At 40.5% G+C, this 26,822-nt stretch overlaps 1 protein-coding gene across 1 annotated transcript in view; it reads right to left on the bottom strand.

The window, feature by feature from the left end:
* Positions 1–8,430, bottom strand: part of LOC102137239 (uncharacterized) — a 47,135-nt gene extending 38,705 nt beyond the window's left edge. Inside the window, exon 1 of the mRNA XM_045378973.3 lies at positions 8,284–8,430. Coding sequence (XP_045234908.2) covers positions 8,284–8,286 — 3 coding nt within the window. The 5' untranslated portion in view covers positions 8,287–8,430. The remainder of the gene's footprint in view (positions 1–8,283) is intronic.
* Positions 8,431–26,822: the final 18,392 nt, after the last annotated feature.

Raw genomic sequence — 26,822 nt, 5'->3', positions numbered from 1 at the left:
TACCACAAAACACATTCTTCTCATCATCACATGGCACATACTCTAAAATTCACCACACAATCAGAAACAAAACAATTCTCAGCAAATTCAAAAATCCCAAAATGATACAAACCACACACATAGATTACAGCTTAAGAAAAACATGATTCAGGCCGGGCACAGTGGCTCAAGCCTGTAATCCCAACACTTTGGGAGGCCGAGACGGGCGGATCACGAGGTCAGGAGATCAAGACCATCCTGGCTAACACAGTGAAAACCCAGCTCTACTAAAAAAAATACAAAACACTAGCTGGGCGTGGTGGTGGACGCCTGTAATCCCAGCTACTCGGGAGGCTGAGGCAGGAGAATGGCGTGAACCCGGGAGGCAGAGCTTGCAGTGAGCTGAGATCCGGCCACTGCACTCCAGCCTGGGCGATAGAGCGAGACTCTGTCTCAAAAAAAAAAAAAGAAAGAAAAGAAAAATATGATTCAATACCAATAAAACAACTGGAAACTAAATAATTAAATAAAAATTAAATGGCCTACACTTAAATAACTTTTTGGTAAATAATGAAATTAAGGCAGAAACCAAAAAGTGTTTTAAAACAAGTAAGAACTAAAGTACAACACATCAGAATCCCTGCAATACAGCTAAGGCGGTGTTAAAAGAAAAATTTATAGCATTAAATCCTCAATCAAAAAGAAAGATCTCAGTTTAACAACCTGAATCCATAAATAAAAGACTGAGAGCAACAAAAGCAAATCAGCCCCTAAGCTAGCAAAAGTCAGATCTGAAATGAAGGAGATTTAGACATGAAAAACTACAAAATACCAAGATCCAGGTATTAAATCTATTTTTTTAAAAAGGTAAATAAACTACTAGCTAGATTAATGAAGATACAGATAAACACAATTAGAAAATAACATTACCACTGACCCCACAAAAATATACTGAAGTCTGCCATGTACATAAACAAACAAATAAAAATCTAGAAGAAATGAAAAAATTATTGAATTTCTCAAGGCTTCTCAAGACTGAATACACACACACACACAAAATCAAAGCCCTAAATACATAGATAAGCTCAAAAAATTGAATTAGTAATAAATAGCCTACCAACTAAGTGAAGCTCAGAACCAGACATATTCACAGTTGAATTCTACCAGAACAACAACAAAAAAAACAAGATTATGTCCTTTGCAGCATCATGGATGAAGCTGGAGATCATTATTCTTAGAAAGTTGATGCAGAGAGGGGAGGGGGGAGGGATTGCATTGGGAGTTATACCTGATGTAAATGACGAGTTGATGGGTGCAGCACACCAACATGGCACAAGTATACATATGTAACAAACCTGCACGTTATGCACATGTACCCTACAACTTAAAGTATAATAATAATAAATAAATTAAAAAAAAAAAGAAAGTTGATGCAGAAACAGAAAACCAAATGCATATTATTTGTAAGTAAGAGTTAATGATAACACAAGAACACACAGGAGAAAAACACACTGAGGCCTAGTTGAGGGTGAAGGGTGGGAGGACTAAAACGGTCAGAAAAAATACCTTTTTGGTGCTATGATTAGTACTGCAGGGACAAAATAATCTGCACACCAAACTCCCATGGTACAATTTTAGCTGTATGACAAAGCTGCACGTGTACCCTTGAACCAATCAAAAATAAAAGTTAAAGGAAAAAAAAAGTCCCTGGGTTGGAGAGAGTACAAGGCAGGTAGAAGGACTGGTTTGTGCTATAGGTAGTGGCCCAGGTGGGGCTGTACTCTGATTTATTTCTGGGCCCATGAAGGCAGATAAGATTACAAACCCTAGGCTGGTGGAGAAACAGGTCGCTACTGCAGATTCAGTGTCTGAAAATAGATATGCCAGGAGATTCATAGACACTTTTGTAGGTTTCTGGCCAAAAAAACCACTAGGATCAAAAATGCTGTGGTAAAATTTCTGAGGGTGGTGCCTTGTCCTGAGAGGGGTGTGGACACATCAATGTCTAGTGAGTGTTTGTGAGTGGGTGGAAATCCTCTGCTGGCAGCTGTGACAAAAGGGAGTTTGTCATCAGATCTCCTTTAAGTTTTCAGTCCTCTGTCACCCTGGGAGGAGATCTGAAATCAAAGAACAAGGGGCAGTGTGACAGCCCGTGTAGAGGAGAGCAGAGCCTCCCATTCCCAGACACCCAGAGTTTCATTCCAGGCCAGGAATCTGATATTTTTCTTCTGGCACCAAATCTGCAGAGTTTGATGAACACCAACAATTCTCCAACACCAACTCATTGTCTAACACTTGAATTCTGACACCACCCAGAGTCAGCACAGACCCTGATTCAGGGCTCAGTCCCACAACATTGTACTGACTGCAGATGCCAGTCACAAACTCCATGGGCCCCATCTATGCTTCTGAGGTACTATTTAAAAATTGGGGACTCTCCTTTTTGAAATCCAATAATCTGATAGAGTTACTCACAGAACTCAACAGAACACTGTAGTTATATTTACTGGCTTCAAATAAAATATACAAACCCCAAAAAGTCAAATGGAAGAAAAGTATAGAACCAAAAAAATGGGTGGGAAAAGATGATGCATATAGATAATAAACAGCTGTGACTAATAAAATTCTCTATCCTCTGTGTTCTCCAGGAACATTTTATGAGAAGAAACACACTTCCCATTATGACTTAGATGCTGCTCTCTTTACTTACCTAATACACAGCCAGGAAAACACTCTGCATATTTTCTTCTTCTCATTAAAAAAATCAGCTGAATTTGCCTTCAGTGGTCAACATAAAATACTTTTTTTTTTTTTTTTTTTGAGACGGAGTCTCGCTCTGCCGCCCAGGCTGGAGTGCAGTGGCCAGATCTCGGCTCACTGCAAGCTCCACATCCCGGGTTCACGCCATTCTCCTGCCTCAGCCTCCCGAGTATCTGGGACTACAGGCGCCCGCCACCTCGCCCGGCTAGTTTTTTGTATTTTTTAGTAGAGACGGGGTTTCACCGTGTCAGCCAGGATGGTCTACGATCTCCTGACCTCATGATCCGCCCGTCTCGGCCTCCCAAAGTGCTGGGATTACAGGCTTGAGCCACCGCGCCCGGCCAAAATACTTTTTAATCAAACTTAAGTTTATTTTCTTCCCACAGGATCCTAAACTCTGAGCTACACTCACTCTGAGCCACCATACGACCTCATTTTATGCTACTGCAGATTCACTGTCTGAAGAACATTCCTTAGAACACACTGACTTCAGGTTAAAACATTCTCTGATCTAAAATCTGAGTATTTCACCCTTCGTTTAAACATTCCCCTCACCTTCTTTCTAATCTTATTTGCTTTTCCCTAGGAAAAAAAGCCCTTTTCTACCTAATCTTTGCAATCCTTAAAGATCTTATAGTTGGTACTTCCTCCTTTTGCAATACTCCTTTGGAATTCAATTTTTTTTTTTTTTATATACGTCTAACTGGTTTATTTTAAAACCTCTCGAAACTGCCTCAAAACAGTAACAATTTTATCTTCAGTAAGACCCCCAAATCCCTTCTTTCTTAACCTTAACTGCATCTGCCTGTGGGGCCCCAGCTTTGCAGGGCTCTGTAGCTTCTCTCACTATGGAGGCTTCTTCCACCGCGGGGGTAAGCAGGCTGGGACATCTGCAGGAAAGGCTTTCCAGAAGGAACTAACTGGGCCTTTAATAACCTACTTTTGCTGGCTCAAAATTAACCTTATCTTGTAGTCATTGGGCTCAAGCTTTAATTACTATGTCAGAGTCATTTACTTAGCTTTTGAAACTGTTTGAAAAATCCAGCAAAATGATTCAAAAACAGTGTTCATGTAAGAAAAATGTTAAGATGCTTACCTTTTGTACCTCAGTAAGAGAAGCAAATGTATTTCTTTTTTTTTTTTTTTTTTGGACAATAAAGCATGATTTTATTTTTTGTATTAAAAATTATGTGGTAAATAGTTATATGGGAACCTTCTAGGAGGTACCAAGTTTCATCACATAAAATTTACCATTAAATTCAGAAATCAAAATAACAGAATATAGAACAAACATATTTATTTTTGCAAATTCACCCTGCAAAAAAAGAAACTGATGTTTCCACGAATCTATGTAACTCATCAATTATCTACCACATTTTCTTGTGGAAATATATTAATGGAAATGGAAGAAAATGGAAGAAAAATTTTTGTTTTTTTCCTCAGTAGCTAACATTGTAAAAGCTAGATGGAATTCTGTTTGAAATTAATCAGTCATTAAAAAACACACCTATGGGCCGGGCGCGGTCGCTCACGCCTGTAATCCCAGCACTTTAGGAGGCCAAGGCAGGCGGATCATGAGGCCAGGAGATGGAGACCATCCTGGCTAACATGGTAAATCCTCATCTCTACTAAAAATACAAAAAAATTAGCTGGGTGTGGTGGCAAGCGCCGGTAGTCCCAGCTGCTCGGGAGGCTAAGACAGGAGAATGGCATAAACCGGGGAGGCAGAGCTGGCAGTGACCAAGATCCCGCCACTGCACGCCAGCCTGGGTGACAGAGTGAGACTGTGTCTCCAAGAAAAAAAAACAAAAAACAAAAAACAAAACACCTGAAAAAACTCCTAAATTCACTCTGAGAAAGAAAAAGGTGAATGACAATTTTCAACAAATAAAATATATAATTAGATATTATTTTTTTGAAATTCACCTTTTTTATGCCCTTTGTAAATATTTTCTTACCTTTTAAGACCTACTAATAAAATGCAACTTACAGTTAAAAAACTGAGGTCAGTTGGGCACATCTGCAATCCCAGCACTTTGGGAGGCCAAGGATGGCAGGTTACTTGAGGTCAGAATTTTGAGCTCAAACAGCCTGATCAACATGGCGAACCCCCATCTCTACTAAAAATACAAAAAGTAGCCAGGTGTGGTGGCGGGTACCTGTAGTCCCAGCTACTTGGGAGGCTGAGGCATAAGAATCACTTGAACTCGGAATCACTTGAACTCGGAACTCGGAATGAGGAGATTGCACCACTGCACCCAGCCTGGGTGACAGAGGAAAACACTGTCTTAAAACAAACAAACAAACAAACAAAAACGGCCGGGCTTGGTGGCTCATGTCTGTAATCCCAGCACCTTGGGAGGCCGAGGCGGATGGATCGCGAGGTCAGGAGTTCGAGAACAGCCTGACCAATACGGTGATATTCTGTCTCTACTAAAAATACAAAAATTAGCTGGGCATGGTGGTGTGCGCCTGTAGTCCCAGCTACTCTGGAGGCAGAGGCAGAAGAATTGCTTGAACCTGAGAGGTGGAGGTTGCAGTGAGCAGAGATTGTGCCACTGCATTCCAGCCTGGGCAACAGAATGAGACTCTATGTAAAAAAAAATAAATAAATAAAAGAAATAAAACTGAGGTCAAAATGAGTGAACAAAATCATTTGAAGGTACAGATATGCCTGACTCTTGTGTCGTCAGGCCATCCAATTACTTGAGAGATTCTCCCACCCCATCCTGTTCACTTAAGTGGTCAATAATCATCCTCTGAACTCTGCCCCAGTGAGTGCCCCAGGTACATTTTACTTTGCAAGTTCTTGCACCATCTCACTGGGGTCAGTTTTTTTCTTTGTCTTTGGAGTGCTATTCTTTTCCACAAACTTTTTACCATTTTTATTTCACTATTTTTCTGTCCCCTAAGAGAATCCAGGGGCAAAAATTATTTTGGTTTCCCCTTCAATACCAGCATCTGATTGTCTGAACAACAATGTCTCTCCAAGAAATGGAAGCTGGGTTGGTAAAGACAATATTAATATCTCAAGGGGATAGCTTTCCAAAAAAACAGCGCACCGGAAGATGCTTCTCAGCCCCAGGGCATTCACCTGCTCTCGAGAGGCTCCACTCCATATCTCAGGTTGTCTTATGGGAAATGAGAGGCTACACTCCATACCTCAGGTTATCTTATGGGAGAAAATGACCCAGGAACTGATATTCACTAGACACTCTCGCAGACATAGCCATGGAGGGTATCCTGGTTTTTCCCCAGACAGTACTGAATCTCAGGTCCAAGAAAAAACTGAAAGGTGGCTGAGGACACATCTCCCTATAAAGTTTCCAAAGGGAAACCTTGATCCAAAAACATTCTGATATCTGTGTCTAGGGAAAACAGAAGAAAAAAATATTTACAAACAGAAAACAAATCTTTTTAAATGTGCCATCAAATGTTTTGTCAAAAAATGATTAAAATAGGTATCAAAATGTACACTAAAGGACAAATAGTTGATAATGTGAATAAGGGAAGGGAAATTGGCATTTGGGAATGTCAGAAGGAAGTGGAAATTAAGTATTTTACTGCAAGCCAGAGTCAGGCTGGAGAAACAGGGGGTGGCGAAATGACTTGAGGCCCTGCTTGGGACACATGTGAAAAATGCAAGGAAACAGCAGTTCCTTGTGGGGTGTGAAAATAATTAAGTGGCTGGCAGTTAGACTGAGAAGGCTCTAGTTCCTAATTTCTACTTTTAAAAAATCTACTTCGGCCAGGCGCGGCGGCTTACACCTGTAATCCCAGCACTTTGGGAGGCCAAAGCAGGTGGATCACTTGAAATCAGGAGTTCGAGACTAGCCTGACCAAAATGGTGAAACCCCGTCCCTGGTAAAAAATACAAAGTTAGCTGGGCATGGTGGCACATGCCTGTAATCCCAGATACTTGGGAGTCTGAGGCAGGAGAATCACTTGAACCTGAAAGGCGGAGATTGCAGTGAGCCCAGATGGCACCATTGCACTCCAGCCTGGGCGTGAGACTTGGTTTCAAAAAAAAAAAATCTAATACAAATGCATTTTTTGTAAATTACTACATTGGGGGGAAAAATTCAGGCTTAACACACTATGAACTGCCAATTAACCTCTGATTACATAACCAAGAAATTTCCATCTTGATGTTACAAATTAAGAAACTACAAGGCCGGGCTCGGTGGCTCACGCCTATAATCCAAGCACTTTGGAAGGCCGAGATGGGCGGATCACGAGGTTAGGAGAGGGAGACCATCCTGGCTAACACGGTGAAACCCCGTCTCTACTAAAAAATACAAAAAAAAAAAAAAAATAGCCGGGCTAGGTGGTGGGCGACTGTAGTCCCAGCTACTCGCAAGGCTGTGGCAGGGGAATGGCGTGAGCTTGCTGTGAGCCAAGATCGTGCCACTGCACTCCAGCCTGGGTGACAGAGGGAAGACTCCGTCTCAAAAAATAATAATAATAAAACAAAACAAGAAACTACGTAATTGTAGTTTCTTGATTAACTGTAATAGAAATGCAATACAAATATAATGTGAACCACATGAGATTTTTCTTTTTTTTCTAATAACTATTTCGTCAGTAATCAATGAGATTTAAAAATTCTCCTAGATCGCTTGAATCATGCAAATGTGCTTTGCCTTTGTATTGTAACCCTTGTGGGTTGCTAATAACCAAGCAGTTTGTAGCAGAGTTAACTCAGGCTGGTTCTAGGACTCATTCATGTTCACTCACTGTACAATCATCTCTGGAAATGTGAAATTTACTTTTATATTATTGTTATGTAGGGCTGACAGGACAACTGGATCAAGTTCCATTAAAAAGAGTAAACTTGAAGATAAATCTTTTGACTCCAGCTCTTTAGAGATCTAAAGTGATCTTGATGGACAGTGGAAGAAATCACAACATGGAATTCCTTGAATAAATATTTATTGACTTAAAAAAGAAGAAGAAAAGAAACTACGTAACTGTACCTAATCAATTATTGAATGTGGTTTTCTTCATTATGCACCTTATAAAACTCTTTCCGTCAAACCCCTTCAATAGATCATAAACTACAACCCATAGCTGGGTGCTCTACAATTTTGGAATCACTCTTTGATTAAATTCCTTAATATTTTTGCGGTGACTTCCGTAAATTTTTAATAGGAGAAAGCAGGAACTGGGAACCTCACGGACCAAAGCTCTTCCCATTCATGAAACCACACCCCGAGTCAGGATTCTCCTCCGACGACCCTCCCATGGTCCCTGCACATCTGGGGGAGACTCCGGCGCTGCGGGTGCAGAGCTGCCCCAAGAGTAGCCCTGGCTCCAGGCCAGGGCACAGTCACAGCGCAGGGAAGAAACAGGACGCCCGGGGCCGGCTGTCAGCGCAGCAGCCATCTTATGGCTAAAGGGGACTGAGGTCCAGCTAGGCAAGGAGAACTCGGGGCGCAGATGTGGAGCTGACTGCGGGGAGGCCAGAGTGCCGCCACAGCCACTTCCCACCGGTTCCAACCAGCCCCGGCCACTCTCTCGGGCTGTCGGACCGGGCACACTCACCATTTCTAGGCTTCCAGGGGGTCCTGGCGACTTCGTTGTGGATCTCTCAACACAGGAAGGTCACAGCGCCACACAGGCTGGGCCTCTAGGAGCAGAGGACACACAGCAATAAAGGCAAGACCTTGACCTCCGGCTGCAGCGAGAGTCAAAGGTTCAACCACGTCCAGGAAGCCGCCCTGTCCCCTCCAGCTGCGTGCCTGATTGGACGTTCCCAGCCCAGCGTCCCTGATTGGATAATGTTTAAGGCCCCGTCCCTTCAGGCCCTGAGTGACAGAAGATGTGATCAGATGCTGGGCTGAATGAAGAAAGAGTGCCATCCTAGGCTGCAGCCCTTTCAGGCAGGGCTTCCTCCCTGAGCTGAGCCAGGCCCACCCCAGAGCATGGGAAAATTCTATCTCTTCCTTACTTTCTCTCTTTTTAAATGTATTCGAATTGTGAACAGATGTATTTTACTGTCATGTTAATAATACATAAAACTTTTGTTCAAAAGTAAACCAATTTTTACTTTAGTAATAGTGTATTATCAATACTAAAGGCCGGGCGCGATGGCTTACGCCTTTAATCCCAACAGTTTGGGAGGCCTAGGCGGGCGGATCACTGGAGGTCAGAAGTTCAAGACCAACCTGGTCAACATGGTGAAACCCCTTCTCTACTAAAAATACAAAAATTAGTCGGGCGTGGTGGTGGGCGCCTGTAATCCCAGCTACTCAGGAGGCTGAGGCAGGAGAATCATTTGAACCCAGGAGATGGAGATTGCAGTGAGCCAGGATTGGGCCATTGCACTCCAGCCTGGGCAACAAGAGTGAAATGTCATCTCAAAAAACAAAACAAAACAAAAACTAAACCTAATTTTAGTAAAACCTTATAAATAAATCCATCAAACGTCATTTTTGAACACCCTAGATTTTCATATATATTTTATAATCTCACATTTTTTGACTTTTTCTATTTTATTTTAATAGACTTTTTGTTTTTTAACTTGAAACAACCTTAATTTTTTTTTTTTTTTTTTTTTTTTTTTTTTTTTTTTTTTTTTTTTGAGACAGTCTTGCTCTGTCAGTCAGGCTAGAGTGCAATGGCATGATCTCAGCTCACTGCAACTTCTGCCTCCTGGGTTCAAGTGATTCTCCTGCCTCAGCCTCCAGAGTAGGTGGGGTTACAGGCACCCGTCACCACGCCCAGCTAATTTAGCATGGTGACCTGAACCTGTAGTACCAGCTATTCAGGGGCTGAAGTACGAGGATTGCCTGAGCCCAGGAGGTTGTGGCTGCAGTGAGCCCTGATCAAGCCACTGCACTCCATTCTGGGTGACAGAGTGAGCCCTTTCTAAAAAAATTAAATTAAATTAAATTAAATTTAAAAAATAAAAAGCCAAAGCATATAAACAAACTTACGGGAGTTTGGAGATTTTTTATTTTTGTCTTAAGTTATTATATTTCAATAGTTTTGGGGCATAGGTAGTATTTGGTTACATGGATAAGCTCTTCTGTGGTGATTTCTGAGATTTAGGTGCACCAATCTCCCAAGCAATGTTCACTGTACCCATTGTGTTGTAATACCTAACCTTGTTTTTCACTAACTTTGTTTTTAGACTCTCCCTTTCTTCCTTAATCACCTAGCCTTGTTTCCACATGAATAAGCTCTCCCTTAGCTGAAAAAGCCGGATGAACTCCATTTGGCTCTATCATTTGCAAGGCTTCAAGGACTCCTTACCCACCCCCTTCCTCAAGGAGTTAACTTGTATAAGCAGACTCTCAACATATCAACATGATCTTATGAAAGACTTAAGAGCTCCTGCACCTGGAAACTTTTTGTTTCTCTGTAACCATTTGTCTTTTTAACTTTTTTACATGTTTTTACTTCTGTAGAATTATTGCAACTGAGTCCCCCTCCCCTTCCTAACCCGAAATATAAAAGAAAATCAAGCCCCTTCCTCCAGGCGGAGAGAATTTCGAGCGTCGCCGGCTAATAAAGGACTCTTGAATTTGTCTCAAAGTGTGGTGTTTTTCTAACTCGCTCGGGTACAACAGTGTAGTCTTTCATCCCTCATCCCCTCTCCCACTCTTCCCACTGAGTGCCCAGAGTCCATTACATAATTCTTTCATTTATCTATTTATTCTTGTTGCCCAGGCTGGAGGACAGTGACGTCATCTTGGCTCACCACAACCTCCGCCTCCCAGGTTCAAGGGATTCTCCTACCTCAGCCTTCCCAAGTAGCTGGGATTACAGGCGTACCCCAACATGCCCGGCTAATTTTGTATTTTTAGTAGAGACAGCCTGACCATGTTGGTCAGGTTGGTCTTGAACTCCCGACCTCAGGTGATCGCCCGCCTCTGCCTCCCAAAGTGCTGGGATAACAGGTGTGAGCCACCGCACCCGGCCCTCTTATATAATTTTTATGCCTTTGCATCTTCATAGCTTAGCTCCCACTTGTAAGTGAGGACATACAAAATTTGCGGGTTTATTCCCTATTTCTTTTTTTTTTTTTTTTTTTTTTCCAGATGGAGTTTGCTGTGATTACAGGCGTGAGACACCGTGTCTGGCCTATTTTTTGATGTTTTAATTATGGTCTTTTCTGTTTGTTTGTTTGTTTATTTTTGAGATGGAGTCTCGCTCTGTCGCCCAGACTGGAGTGCAGTGGTGTGATCTCAGCTCACTGCAACCTCCCCCTCCTGGGTTCAAGCTATTCTCCAGCCTCAGCCTCCGCACTACCAGGGATTTCAGACACACGCCATCGCGCCCTGATAATTTTTGTATTTTTAGTAGAGGCACGGTTTTACCATTAGCCAGGCTGGCCTGGAACTCCTGACCTCAGGTGATTCACCTGTCTCAGTCTCCCAGAGTGCTGGGATTAGAAGCAAGAGATGCCATGCCCAGCCAATCATGGTCATTCTTGGGAGAGTAAGGTGGTATCACACTGTGGTTTTGATTTGCATTTCCCTAATCATTAATCATTAATGATGTTCAGTATTTTTTTTTTTCTATGTTTGTTGGCCATTTGTATAACTTCTTTTGAGAACTGTTTAAGTCCCATCTGTCTTTGTTTTTGTTGCATTTCCTTTGGGGTTCTTGGTCGTGCACTCTTTCCCTAAGTCAATGCCTAGAAGAGTTTTTTCAATGCTTTAGACTTTGTGTAGTTACAGGTCTTAGATCACAGTATTTTTCACTGGCGTCCGTGTGAAGAGACCACCAAACAGGCTTTGTGTGAGCAACAAGGTGCAGTTTATTTCACCTGGGTGCAGGTGGGCTGAGTCCAAAAAGAGTCAGCAAAGAGAGATAGTGGTGGGGCTGTTTTATAAGATTTGGGTAGGTAAAGGAAAATTACAGTCAAAGGGGGGTTGTTCTCTGGCGGGCAGAAGTGGGGGGTCACAAGGTGCTCAGTGGGGGAGCTTTCTGAGCCTGCAAGAGCCCGGAGAAGGAATTTCACAAGGTAATGTCGTCAGTTAAGGCAAGGACCAGCCATTTTCACTTCTTTTGTGGTGGAATGTCATCAGTTAAGGCAGGAACACGCCATTTAAATTTCACTTCTTTTGTAATTCTTCAGTCACTTCAGGCCATCTGGATGTATAAGTGCAGGTCACAGGGATATGATGGCTTAGTTTGGACTCAGAGGCCTGACAGTATTTGATCCATCTTGAGTTGATTTTTGTAAAAGGTGAGAGACAAAGATCCGTTTTGGTTTTTTGGTTTTTTTTTTTTTTTTTGAGACGGAGACTCACCCTGTCGCCCAGGCTGGAGTGCAGTGGCATGATCTCGGCTCACTGCAAGCTCCGCCTCCTGGTTTCACACCATTCTCCTGCCTCAGCCTCCCGAGTATCTAGGACTACAGGCGCCGGCCACCACGCCCGGCTAATTTTTTGTATTTTAGTACAAGCGGGGTTTCACTGTGTTAGTCATTTGATGGTCTCGATCTCCTGTCCTCGTGATCCGCCCGCCTCGGCCTCCCAAAATGCTGGAATTACAGGCGTGAGTCACGGAGCCCGGCTTTTTTTTTCTTTTTTTTTTTTTTTTTTTTTTGAGACCGAGTCTCTGTTCCCAGGCTGGAGTGCAGTGGCACCATCTCAGGTCACTGCAACCTCTGGTTCCTGGGTTCAAGCAATTCTCTGCTTCAGCCTCCCGAGTAGTTGGGATTACAGGCACCCACCACCATACTCGGCTAATTTTTTTTTTTTTTTTTTTTTTTTTTTTGTATTTTTAGTCGAGACGGGGTTTCATCATCTTGGCCAAGCTAGCCTTGAATTCCCGACCTCATGATCCACCCACCTCGACCTCCCAAAGTGCTGGGATTACAGGTATGAGCCAACGTGCCCAGTCGAAGATCCAGTTTTATTCTTCAATGTGTGGCGTCCCAATCGTCCCAGCACCATTTATTGAATAGGGTGTTCTTTCCCCACTTTATATCTTTGTTTACATTGTCAAACATCAGTTGGCTGTAAGTATTTGGGTTTATTTCTGGTTTTGCTATTCTGTTTCATTGGTTTATGTGTCTATTTTCATACCCCTAAAATGCTGTTTTGGTAACTATAGCCTTATAGCATATTTTGAAGTCAGATAACGTGATGCCTTCAGATTTTTTGGTCTGTTTTTGGTTTGGTTTTGTTTTTCTTAGTCTTGCTTTGACTATGGAGACTCTCTTTTTAATCTATATAAATTTTTGGATTTTTTTTTAGTTCTGTGAAGAATGATAGTGTTATTTTGATGGAAATTACATTGAATTTGTACATTGCTTTTGGTAGGTTGATCATTGTCACAATAAGATTGCTACCCATCCATAAGCATGAAATATGTTTCCATTTATTTTTGTTGTCTATGTTAAGCCTCTGAGCCAAAGCTAAGCCATCACATCCCCTGTGACCTGCACATACACATCCAGATGGCCAGTTCCTGCCTTAACTGATGACATTCCACCTCAAAATAAGTGAAAATGGCCTGTTTCTGCCTTAACTGGTGATAATTACCTTGTGAAATTCTTTTTCCTGGCTCAAAAGCTCCCCCACTGAGCCCCTTGTGACCCCCTACCCCTGCCTGCCAAAGATCAACCCCCTTTGACTGTAAGTTTCCTTTACCTACCCAAATCCTATAAAATGGCCCCGCCCCTATCTCCCTTCACTGTCTCTCTTTTCGGACTCAGCCCGCCAGCACCCAGGTAATTAAAAAGCTTTATTGCTCACACAAAGCCTGTTTGGTGGTCTCTTCACACAGACACGCATGACAGTTTATGACTTCTTTCATCAACGTTTTGTAGTTTTTCTTGTAAAGATCTTTCACCACCTTGGTTAGACATATTCCTAATTATTTTTTTTGCAGCTATTTTAAAATGATGAGTTCTTAATTTAATTCTTAGTTTGGTCACTGTTAGTGTACACCAGTGCCACTAATTTGTGCGCATTGATTCTGTATCCTGAAATTTTACTGAATTTATGTATCAGATCGAAAAGTTTTTTTTTTTTTTTTTTTTCCTTTTTGAGACAAAGTCTTACTGTCATTCAGGCTGGAGTGCAGTGGCAAGATCTCGGCTCACTGCAACCTCTGCCTTCCAGGTTCAAGTGATTCTCCTGTCTCAGCCTCCCTAGTAGCTGGGATTACAGCCACTCGCCACCATGACCGGCTAATTTTTGTATTCTTATTAGAGACGGGGCTTTACCATGTTGGCCAGGCTGGTCTTGAACTCCTGACCTCGGGTAATCCACTTGCCTCCTCCTCCCAAAGTGCTGGGATTACAGGCTTGAGCCACTGCACCCGGCCCTACAAGCTTTTTAGATGAGTGTTTAGGGTTTCCCAGGTATACAATTATATCATTGGTAAACATCAGTGACAATTTGACTTCCTCTTTGCCAATTTAGATGTTGTTTATTTTATTTTATTTTATTTTATTTTATTTTATTTTATTTTATTTATTTTTTGAGACGGAGTCTCGCCCTGTCACCCAGGCTGGAGTGCAGTGGCAAGCTCCGACTCCCAGGTTCACGCCATTCTCCTGCCTCAGTCTCTCCAGTATCTGGAACTACAGGTGCCCGCCGCCATACCCGGCTAATTTTTTGTATTTTTAGTAGAGACGGGGTTTCACCATGTTAGCCAGGATGATCTCGATTTCCTGACCTGGTGATCCGTCCAATTCGGCCTCCAAAACTTCTGGGATTACAGGCGTGAGCCACTGTGCCTGGCCGATGCTGTCTACTTTTTGCTTTACTCTGATTGCTCTGGCTAAGACATCCATTACCGCGTTGAATAGAAGTGGTGAGAGTGGGCATTATTGTCTTGTTCCAGTTCTCAGAAAAAAATCGTTTCAACCTTTTCCCATTCAGAGTAATGTTGGCTGTTTATCATAAATAGCTTTTTTTTTCTTTTTTTTTTTTTTTCCACAGGGAGTCTCGCTCTGTCTCCCAGGCTGGAGTGCAATGTCAGGATCTCCGCTCACTGCAATCTCTGCCTTCCGGACTCAAGCGATTCTCCCGTCTCAGCCTCCCCAGTAACGAGGACCACTAGACACCGGCCATCATGCTTGGCTAATTTTTGTATTTTTGAACAGAGGAGGTTTCACCCTGTTGGCGAGGCTGATCTCAAACTCCTGACCTCAGGTGATCTGTCAGCCTTGGCCTCCCAAACTGCTGGGATTACAGGCGTGAGCCACCGTGCCCGGCCTGTCATAGATGGCTTTTATGACCTCACAATATGTTCCTTCTATCCCGATTTTGCTGGGAATTTTAATCATAAAGGGATACTGGATTTTGCTAAATGATTTTTCTGTGTATATTGAGATACTCATATAATTTTTGTTTTAATTCTGTTTATTTGGTGTATAACATGTATTGACTTACCTATGTTAAATCATCTCTGCATCTCTAGCATAAAATGTTCTCGTTTATGCTGTACTATCTTATTAATATGCTGCTGTGTTTGGCTAGCTAGTATTTTATTGAAGATTTTTGCATTTATGCTCATCAGGAACATTGGTGTGTAGTTTTCTTTCATTGTGTCTTTTCCTGATCTTGATATTAGAATGATATTGGCTTCTTAGAATGATTTAGGAAGGACTCCCTTTTTCTCTATCTTTTGGAATAGTTTCAGTAGGACTGGTACCAATTCTTTGAATATTGGATAGAATTGAGCTATGAATCCATCCTGGACTTTTTTGGTTGGCAGTGTTTTTTTTTGTTTTGTTTTGTTTTGTTTTGTTTTGTTTCTTCTTTCTTGAGTCTTGTTTGGTCACCCAGGCTGTAGTGCAGTGCTGCAATCTTGACTCACTGCAACCTCTGCCTCCTGGGTTTAAGGGATTCTCCTGCTTCAGCCTCCCAAGTAGCTGGGATTACAGGCACAAACCACCATGCCTGGCTAATTTTTGTATTTTTAGTAGAGATGGGGTTTTGCCGTGTTGATCAGGCTGGTCTCAAATCCCTGACGTCAAGTGATCTACCCGCCTCATCCTACCAAAGTGCTAAGATTACAGGCACGAGCTACTGCACCCAGTTGGCAATTTTTTATTACTAGTTTAATCTTGCTACTTGTTATTGGTCTGTTTAGAGCTTTTATTTCTTCCTGATTTAACCTAGGAGGTTTGTATATTTCCAGGAATTTATCGAACTCCTCTAGTTTTCTAGTTTGAGCATGTAAAGGTGTTCATAGTAGCTTTGACTGATCTTTTATTTCTAATTGAGCATATTTGGATCTTCCTTCTGCTTTTCTGGGTTAATCTAGTAGTCTATCAATTTGGTTTATCTTTTCAATTAACTAGCTTTTTGTTTTATCTTTTGTGTTTTTTTAAATTTCAATTTTATTTAGTTCTCCTCTGATCTTTGTTATTTATTTATTTATTTATTTTCTGCTGGGTTTGGGTTTGGTTTGTTCTTGTTTCTCTTGTTCCTTGAGGTGTAATCTTAGGTTATTTATTGTGCTTTTTTGAACTTTTTGATGCATGTATTTAAAACTATGAACTTGGGCCGGGCGCGGTGGCTCAAGCCTGTAATCCCAGCACTTTGGGAGGCCGAGACGGGCGGATCACGAGGTCAGGAGATCGAGACCATCCTGGCTAACACGGTGAAACACCGTCTCTACTAAAAAATACAAAAAAACTAGCCGGGCGCGGTGGCGGGCGCCTGTAGTCCCAACTACTCGGGAGGCTGAGGCAGGAGAATGGCGTGAACCCGGGAGGTGGAGCTTGCAGTGAGCTGAGATCCGGCCACTGCACTCCAGCCTGGGCGGCAGAGCGAGACTCCGTCTCAAAAAAAAAAAAAAAACAAAAAAACAAAAAAACTATGAACTTTCCTCTTAGCACCGCTTTTGCTGTATCCCAGAGGTTCTAATATGTTTTGTCACTATTATTTGGTTTAAAGAATTATTTAATTTCCATCTTGATTTGATTGTGGAATGAACAATCATTCAGGAGCAGTTTATTTAATTTTCATGTATTTGTACGGTTTTGAGTGTTCCTATTGGAATTGATTTCTAATTTTGTTCCACTGTGGCCTAAGACAGTACTTGATATAATTTTGATATTCTTACATTTATTCAGGGGCTGAGCATGGTGGCTCATGCCTTAATCCCAGCACTTTGGGAGGTCAAGGCAGGTAGATAACTTGAGGTCAAAAGTTCAAAATCAGCCTGGCCAACATGGTGAAACCCCATCTCTACTAAAAGTACAAAAATTAGGCAGGCATGGTGGCACAAGCCTGTCATCCCAACTACTTGGAAGGCTGAGGTAGAAGAATCCCTTGAACCTGGGAGGCAGAGGTTGCTGTGAGCTGAGATTGTGCCATTGCACTCCAGCCTTGGTCACAGAGCAAGACTTTGTCACACACGCAAAAAAATTCAGACTTGTCTTATGGCCTATCATGTGGTATATCTTGAATGTTTTATGTGCTAATAGAAAGAATGTGTATTCTGCAGTTATTGGGTAGAATCTAAGGGACAACTTAGGTGAAACAAGAAAATTTATATTTCTGAAGCACAGAAGTAACAGCTTAGGCTAAAAAATATTTTTTTTTTTTCTTTGAGATGGAGTCTTTCTCTGTTGCCCAAGTTGGAGTGCAGTGGCATGATCTTGGCTCATTGCAACCTCTGCCTCTTAGATCAAGTGATTTTCCTGCCTCAGACTCCCGAGTAGCAGGGACTACAGGCACCCACCACCAAGCATGAGTAATTTTTGTGTTTTTAGTAGAAACAAGGTTTCACCATATTGGCCGGGCTGGTTTCGAACACCTGACCTCGGGTGATCTGCCTGCCTTGGCCTGCCAAAGTGCTGGGATTACAGGTGTGAGTCACTGTGCCTGGCCTTAAATGTACTGTTTATTTTTTTTAATATATAAGATTATATGATTTGCAAACAGCAACTTTTTACTTATTTGTCTTCAATTTCAATGGCTTTAAACAATTTTTTTGCCTAATTCTTCTGCCACATACTTCCAGGGTTATGTTAAAATAGAAGCATTGACAATGGACATAATATAGTTTTGCATTGCATTGGTTTTTGTAAATTTCATGAAGTGAAAACCTCTTCAAGCTTATATAAACTGGTTACAAGAGGTAAAGATATTCTTTTGTTGGGCCACCATATTTATAAAATGCCCTCTTTATTTGTAATAGAGAGAGGTGGTAGGTTGGTCACAAGGCTGCTGCCTCTGTATAGGATTTACCTTTAGTTCGCTTCTTACAGAAGGCTTGGGTAGTGGTAATTCCCGTTTTATTATTGGACAGACTGAGTATCTTTCAGGACTTTTCACCTGTAGAGCAGGCACTAGAGGAAGTTGTTGCAGTCATATCTGCATATGGGTGGGCCTTACATCAGGATGTGGATGAGGATGCCTTTCACTGAGTACCAGAGGGGGTCTTCCCAGGTCACTGTGTGGGATTCTACCTAGGCAGAATTGGCCATGAATTGTGGCTTGGAGTTAGAACTAAAACATTAAACTGTATGGCTACAAATGGGTGTCTTCCTCCAGGTCTCTGGAAGGGCAGGAGCTCTCCCAGGCTGTGGTTGGGAGGAGTTTGGAATGGTTACAAGGTAAATTCAGAATTCTCAGTGGGGGCCGGGCGCGGTGGCTCAAGCCTGTAATCCCAGCACTTTGGGAGGCCGAGACGGGCGGATCACGAGGTCAGGAGATCGAGACCATCCTGGCTAACACAGTGAAACCCCGTCTCTACTAAAAATACAAAAACTTAGCCGGGCGAGGTGGCAGGCGCCTATAGTCCCAGCTACTCGGGAGGCTGAGGCAGGAGAATGGCGTGAACCCGGGAGGCGGAGCTTGCAGTGAGCTGAGATCCGGCCGAAAAAAGAATTCTCAGTGGGAGCAAGTTGTGTTGGCTAATTTTTGGTCTGTAGCCAAGAACAGAAGTCCTGTAGTTGCCATCTTAATGGAAGCCTGTCTCCTGAAAAGAACGTTCCTCAATCTTGAGCTTTAGCAGAGTTTCACAACTCCATCCCTGGATCTCAAAGCTCTTTTGAAGGTACTTGTTTTAGAGATGAAGTATTGCTACATTACACAGATTGCTCTTGAAATCCTGGCCTGAAGAAATTCTTGAACCTGAATGTATTATGTAGCTATCATTACAGATATGAGTCAGGATGCCTGGATCTCTCATAAGGACATTTTTGTCCAGGATGGCTCACAGTTTTCTCGTTGCCGGGAGATAAGAAAATAGGTCACCTTTTTTTTTTTTTTTAATTTTACTGATGTCGCTCTCCGTATACATTTTTACTTTCTATTTTCTATTTCAAATTTCTTTGTTATTTTAGATTCAGACATTCAGGATAATATGTTAGAATTTACATGTTATGCCTGAAGTAAATTAGATGATTAGTAGGTATTCTATATTTACTAAAATATTTAGATATAAATTTAAGTTTGCTGCCGGCAGAAAGGAATTATATGATTTCCATTCACTTTCTTCAGCCCATATTTAATAATAAAATAAGTTTTTCCCAGATAATTGGCTTTATATATCAGAGGCTTTAATTATATTCTGCAAGACATTTTTCTTTAATTTAACAAGGTAATACTATACTTTGCTTCTAAAGTTAAATTCCAGCAGTTTCATTTTGTGTAAGAATAGCACATATTCTTTAAGAACATATGTAGCATATATTGCATAAGAATAGCATATATAGGCCGGGTGCGGTGGCTCAAGCCTGTAATCCCAGCACTTTGGGAGGCCAAGACAGGCGGATCACGAGGTCAGGAGATCGAGACCATCCTGGCTAACACGGAGAAACCCCGTCTCTACTAAAAAATACAAAAAACTAGCCGGGCGAGGTGGCGGTGAAAGGACACAAAGATAGATGTGTACCCGCCCCCCACCCGCTACACCCTTGTTCTGCTCTCTAATCTTTGCACATACCAGAGATTTCGTAAGTTCTGTGAGTACCTGGTTTTCTGCACGTACCAGAGATTTTGTTTTGCACATACCAGAGATTTTGTAAGTTCTGAGGCAAGGTCACAAGACGTGTTCAAGTAAGATAAACTCTTGCTGCCATAAACCTGCTCTCCCGCCTCAAAGTTTGAACCAAAATATCAGAAATGGCAGGAACCAATCATAGTTAGCCAAATCGCCTTGTTCAAACACCAGCCAATCATATATCTGATTTGTATAATAACTCTATGCCCACTTTTCTTAGACTATATAACATTGTTCGGAGCTGAGTGGGGGAGCTCTCCTGCCCGTCTCGTTTCACGAGCGAGGGAGAGTTCCAGGTTCGAACCTGTAATAAAGATCCTTGCTGCTTAGCTTTGACTCTGGACTCTGGTGGTCTTCTTCGGGGAATAAACGGTCTGGGCATAACAGTGGGCGCCTGTAGTCCCAGCTACTCGGGAGGCTGAGGCAGGAGAATGGCGCAAACCCAGGAGGCGGAGCTTGCAGTGAGCTGAGATCCAGCCACTGCACTCCAGCCTGGGCGACAGAGCCAGACTCCGTCTCAAAAAAAAAAAAAAAAAAAAAAAAAGCATATATAATGATGAAATTTACCTCTAGTTTTATTTAATCCTTATTTATTAAAAGCTTATCATTAGAATCTTCTATTTATGATTATACTGCAATTTCTCTTAAATTTTGCTGTCATACTGTGCGTGCGGATGATTCAAAATACCTGCTTTCCATGACTACACAGATACAGTCAAATATTGCAGTTATCTAGACAAATTTTTTTAATGGTACATCAGTGTTGCATACCAGATCTTATGAGTAAACATTTATTATTATTTGCAGTTCTATATGTGTGCTTTTTAGTGTCAGTTTCTTAATATCACTGTATTGGGGTTTTTTGTTTTATTTATGTATTATAATTCTAGACAATTTGCAATTCTGTTTGTACACTTTAACTCAACGTGGGGTTTAATTAAGAAATAAATTAGCCATATGTCTATCACAATCAGATTATATATTTGTGTGTTTTTATTTATAAATATCATCCCAATTATGGTTATGGCTTATCTTGTGTATATTCTTTCTTAGCTGATTTTCAGTGATTGTTTTATCTTGTCTAAGAGAGTAGTTGTGGAAATAATCTTATTTTTGCCCTGTGTTTAATAATGAATATATATTTCCTTTGTGTGAGGGAAACACATTTGTGATTTGAAGGTAATTCTAGAAAAGATTTATAATTCTGCGTTTAGTTTTTCTTCTAAAATAATTTTTGTAGAAACATATCATAAAATTGATTATCTAGAATCTATTTTAGTGTCATTTTATGACCAGGCATGGTAGTGGCTCACCTCTGTAATCCCAGAAATTTGAGAGGTCAAAACAGAAGGATCACCTGATCCCAAACGTTTGAGACCAGACTGGGAAACATAAGGACCTGCTGTATCCAAAAAAATTTTAAAAATAACAAGCCATGGTGGTGTGCACCTGTGGTTCCAGCAACCCGGGAGATTAAGGGACAAGGAGCACTTTATCCTGGGAGTTTGAGGCTGAAGTGAGCCATAATTTTGCCACTGCACACCAGCTTGCGTGACAAAGTGAGACCCTCTGTCAAAAAAAGCGGATTTCAGGCATGTTAAAGTATATTCACCTGGTTATGTGAAAGGCTTCTAGAGGTTCTACGTCTTGTAAAACTAAAACTCAATACCCACTAAATAACAACTGCCCATTTTACCCTCTCTCTAGCCCTTGGCAAACACCTTTCAGCTTTGTGTTTTTATGAGTTTGACTATTTAACTTATAAATGGAATCATGTAGTATTCATCATTTTGTTACTGGTTTATTTCACGTGACATAATATTTTCAAAGTTTATCTTAAAATGTGACAAAATTTTCTCTTTTAAGACTGAATAATATTCCATGTATGTATATGTTAAATTTTTTGTTGTTTTTATAAATCAAGGGACATCTAGGTTGCCTCAGATATTTGGCTTTTGTGAAATCTGGTACAAAAAGCATAAACCTTTACATACCTCTTCCAGGTTCTGTGTTGCATACTTGGGAAATGAATTTATAAATAAGATTGCTGTAGTTGATTATAATTTTACTTTTAATGATCTGAGGAATATTTTTAACATTTTAAAATAATGGCTGCATCTTTGTTTTCCACCAAAAATCAACCTAGGTTTCATTTTCATAGCATCATCAACAGATTTGGTTTTCTGAAAAAATTGATAGTGGCCGTTCTAATGGTTGTGAAGTTATTTTGTATTTCATTGTGATATTTATGCATTCCTCTACAAATTAATAATTTTGTGTATCCTTTCAAATGCTCTTCCCATTTATACTTTTGATAAAATTTAGATTAATTAGTTTTCCATTTCTAAATCCTGTTATTCCACTTTATTGTTCAGTTTTAAGAGTTGCTTATATATTCTGAAGATTAACTTCTATCACATGTGATTTGCAAATACTTTCATTGATTTCCTAGGAGGCCTTGTCACTCTCTTGAATTTTTTTTTTTTTTTGATGTGCAAAAATTTTGGCGTATATTTCAGTTAAATTTTTCTGTTCTTTTCAGTGCTGCGCATGAGTTTAATGTTATCTAAGACAATGATTCCAAGGCCAATGTCATGTTTTTCTCCATTTTTTTAAAGAGATTTGTGAGCTGTTTTTTATATCTAAGTATTTTATTTGAAATTTTTTTGCATGTGGTTCAAGGAAAGAATTCAACTTTGTCAGTATAGATATTCAGTTTTCAGCATTAATTTTTGAAGATATTATCTTTTCTCTATTGTGTGCTCATGGCAGCTTTGTGGAAGACCACTTATTTACAGAAGGGTTCATTTCTGGGCTCTATATTCTGATTTATCATCCGTTTATGTGTCTTTGTGTCAGTACTACATTGTTTTTGTTACAACTTTTAACATGTTTTGAAATGAGAAAGTATATTGCCTCTTCTTTTTCGTGGGTGTTTGGCTAGTTATAGTTCATAATCAAATTTTAAAATGTTAAAGAAGATTTCTGTTTAAAAATCCTGTGCTATTAGGTTTTTTATAGAAATTATGTCGAATTTGTTTACCACTTCGGTTGTACTGAAATCTTAACAACATTAAAGTTTTTGACTCTTGAGCAAGAATATGTTAGAGTGTTTTATTTTTATTTTATTTTATTGTATTTTTTTTAGAGAGAGAAAGGATCTTGCTTTTTTTTTTTTTTTTTTTTCTTTGAGATGGGGTCTCTCTCTGTCATCCAGTCAGGAATGCAGTGGCACAATCTCAATTTAACACAACCTCCACCTTCTGGGTTCAAGTCATTCTCCTCCCTCAGCCTCCTGAATAGTTGGGATAACAGGCATCCACCACCATGCCCAGCTAATTTCTTTGTACTTTTAGTAGAGACGAGGTTTCACCATGTTGGTCAGGCTGCTCTCAAACTCTTGATGTCAGGTAATCCACCTGCCTCGGCCTCCCAAAGTGCTTGGATTACAGAGGTGAGCCACTGCGCCCAGCTAATGTGTTTAATTTTTACATGCTTTTGGATTTTCCTGTTTTACTTTTACTTTAAGTTAGAATAATAGCATCAGCAAATCTGTCCTGCCAAATCAAAAGAGGAAAACCTTTCAAAATAGCAATATTTTGAAAAAGCATACTGACACTGCATATGCCCTATAAAGAATGCTGAAAAGTATCCCACTTATTCTGAAATTGACCACATAATTGGAAGTAAAACACTCCTTGGCAAACGCAAAACAATGGAAACCATAACACACAGTCTCTCAGACCACAGTGCAATCAAATTAAAACTCTGGATTAAGAAACTCACTCAAAACCACACAACTACATGGAAATTGAACAACCTGCTCCAGAATGACTACTGGGTAAATAATGAAATGAAGGCAGAAATAAGTAAGTTCTTTGAAACCAATGAGAACAATGACACAATGTACCAGCATCTCTCCGACACACACAAAGCAGTGTTTAGAGGGAAATTTATAGCACTAAATGCTCACAAGAGAAAGCAGGGAGGGTCAAAATCGACACCCTAAAATCATAATTAAAAGAACTAGAGAAGCAAGAGCAAATAAATTCAAATGCTAGCAGAACACAAGAAATAACCAAGATCAGAGCAGAACTGAAGTAGATAAAGACACAAAAGACCCTTCAAAAAAATCAATTAGGCTAGGCGCGGTGGCTCATATCTGTAATCCCAGCACTTTGGGAGGCCGAGGTGGGCGGATCACGAGGTCAGGAGATTGAGACCATCCTGGTTAACACAGTGAAATCCCGTCTCTACTAAAAATAAATAAATAGATAAACAATAAAAATAGCTGGGCGTGGTGGCTGGTGCCTGTAGTCCCAGCTACTCAGGAGGCTGAGGCAGGAGAATGTTGTGAACCCGGGAGGTGGAGCTTGCAGTAAGCCGAGATCACGCCACTGCACTCCAGCCTGGGGACAGAGCAAGACTCCATCTCACAAAAAAATAAAAAATAAAAAATAAATCAATAAATCCAGGAGCTAGTTTTTTTTAAAAGATCAACAAAATAGAGAGACCAGTAGCCAGACTAATAAAGAAGAAAAGAGAGAAGAATCAAATAGATGCAATAAAAAATGATATTGGCACTGATCCCACAGAAATACAAACTACCATCAGATAATACTATAAACACCTCTATGTAAATAAACTAGATAATCTAGAAGAAAAGGATAAATTCCTGGACACATATACCCTCCCAAGACTAAACCAGAAAGAAGGCAAATCCCTGAATAGACCAATAACAAGTTTTGAAATTGAGGCAGTAATTAATAGCCTACCAACCAAAAAATAGCCAGGACCAGACAGATTCACAGTCGAATTCTACCACAGGTACAAAGAGGAACTGGTACCAATTCTTCTGAAACTATTCCAAAGAACAGAAAAAGAGGGACTCCTCCTTAACTCATTTTATGAGGTCAGCATCATCCTGATACCTAAACCTGGCAGAGACACAACAAAAAAGAAAACTTCAGGCCAATATCCCTGATGAACATGGATGCAAAAATCCTCAATAGAATACTGGCAAACCGAAACCAGCAGCACATCAAAAAGCTTATCTACCATGATCAAGTCAGCTTCATCCCTGGGATGCAAGGCTGGTTCAACATACACAAGTCAATAAATATAATCCATCACATAAACAGAATCAATGACAAAAACCACGTGATTATCTCAATAGATGCAGAAAAGGTGTTCGACAAAATTCAATACCCCATTCATGCTAAAAACTCTCAATAAACCAAGTATTGATGGAATATATGTCAAAATAATAAAAGCTACTTATGACAAACCACAGTTAATATCATACTGAATGGGCAAAATCTGGAAGCATTCACTTTGAAAACTGGCACAAGACAACGATGCCCTGTCTCACCACTCCTATTCAACATAGTATTGGAAGTTCTGGCCACGGCAATCAGGCAAGAGAAAGAACTAATGGGTATTCAAATAGGAAAAGAGGAAGTCAAATTGTCTCTGTTTGCAGATGACATGATTCTATGTCGAGAAAACCCCATCATCTCCGTTCCAAATCTCCTTAAAGTGATAAGCAACTTCAGCAAAGTCTCAGGATACAAACTCAATGCGTAAAAATCACAAGCATTCTTATACACCAATAACAGACAAACAGAGAGCCAAATCATGAGTGAGCTTCCATTCACAATTGCTACAAAGAGAATAAAATGTCTAGGAATACAATTTACAAGGGATATGAAGGACCTCTTCAAGAAGAACTAAAAATCACTGCTCAAGGAAATAAGAGAGGACACAAACAAATGGAAAAACATTCCATGCTCATGGATAGGAAGAATCAATATCATGAAAATGATCATACTGCCCAAAGTATTTTATAGATTCAATGCTATCCCCATCAAGCTACCATTGAATTTCTTAACATAATTAGAAAAAACTACTCTAAATTTCATATGGAACCAAAAAAGAGCCTGCATTGCCAAGACATTCCTAAGCAAAAAGAATAAAACTGGAGACATTACACTATTTGACTTCAAACAATTGTAGAAGGCTACAGTAACCAAAACAGCATGGTATTGGTATCAAAACAGATACATTGACCAATGGAACAGAACAGAGGCCTCAGAAATAACACCACACATCTACAACCATCTGATCTTTGACAAACCTGATGAAAACAAGCAGTGGGGAAAGGATTCCCTATTTAATAAATGGTGTTGGGAAAACTGGCTAGCCCTATGCAGAAAACTGAAATTGTACCCCTTCCTTACACCTTATACAAAAATTAACTCAAGATGGATTAAAGAGTTAAATGTAACACCCGAAACCATAAAAACCATAGAAGAAAACCTAGGCAATGCCATCCAGGACATAGACATGGGCAAAGATTTCATGACCAAGACACCAAAAGCAATGGCAACAAAAGCCAAAATTGAGAAATGGGACCTGATTAAACTAAAGAGCTTCTTCAAAGCAAAAGAAACTATTATCAGAGTGAACAGGCAACCTATGGAATGGGAGAGAATTTTTGCCATCTATCCATCTGAGAAACGGCTAATATCCAGGATCTACAAAGAACTTAGACAAATTTACAAGAGAAAAACAAGCAACACCATCAAAAAGTGGGCAAAGGATAAAAACAGACACTTCTCAAAAGAAGACATTTATGCAGCCAACAAACATATGGAAAAAAAGCTCACTATCACTGGTCATTAGAGAAATGCAAATCAAAACCACAGTGAGATACCATCTCACGACAGTTAGAATGCAATCATTAAAAAGTCAGAAAACAACAGATGCTGGAGATGATGTGGAGAAATAGGAACACTTTCACACTGTTAGTGGGGGTGTAAATTAGTTCAACCATTGTCAAAGACAGTGTGACAATTCCTCAAGGATCTAGAATCAGAAATACCACTTGACCCAGCCGTCCCATTACTGGGTACATACCCAAAAGATTATAAATCATTCTACTACAAAGACACATGAACACGTATGTTTATTGCAGCACTATTCAAAATAGCAGAGACTTGGAACCAATCCAAATGCCCATCAGTGATAGACTGGATAAAGAAAGTGTGGCACATATACACCATGGAATACTATGCAGCCATAAAAAAGGATGAGTTCATGTCCTTTGCAGGGACATGGATGAAGCTGGAAACCATCATTCTCAGCAAACT

The sequence above is a fragment of the Macaca fascicularis genome, chromosome 19, assembly GCF_037993035.2.
Source record: "Macaca fascicularis isolate 582-1 chromosome 19, T2T-MFA8v1.1".
Classification (NCBI taxonomy): domain Eukaryota; kingdom Metazoa; phylum Chordata; class Mammalia; order Primates; family Cercopithecidae; genus Macaca; species Macaca fascicularis.
This window is presented reverse-complemented; position numbering and strand designations above follow the sequence as displayed.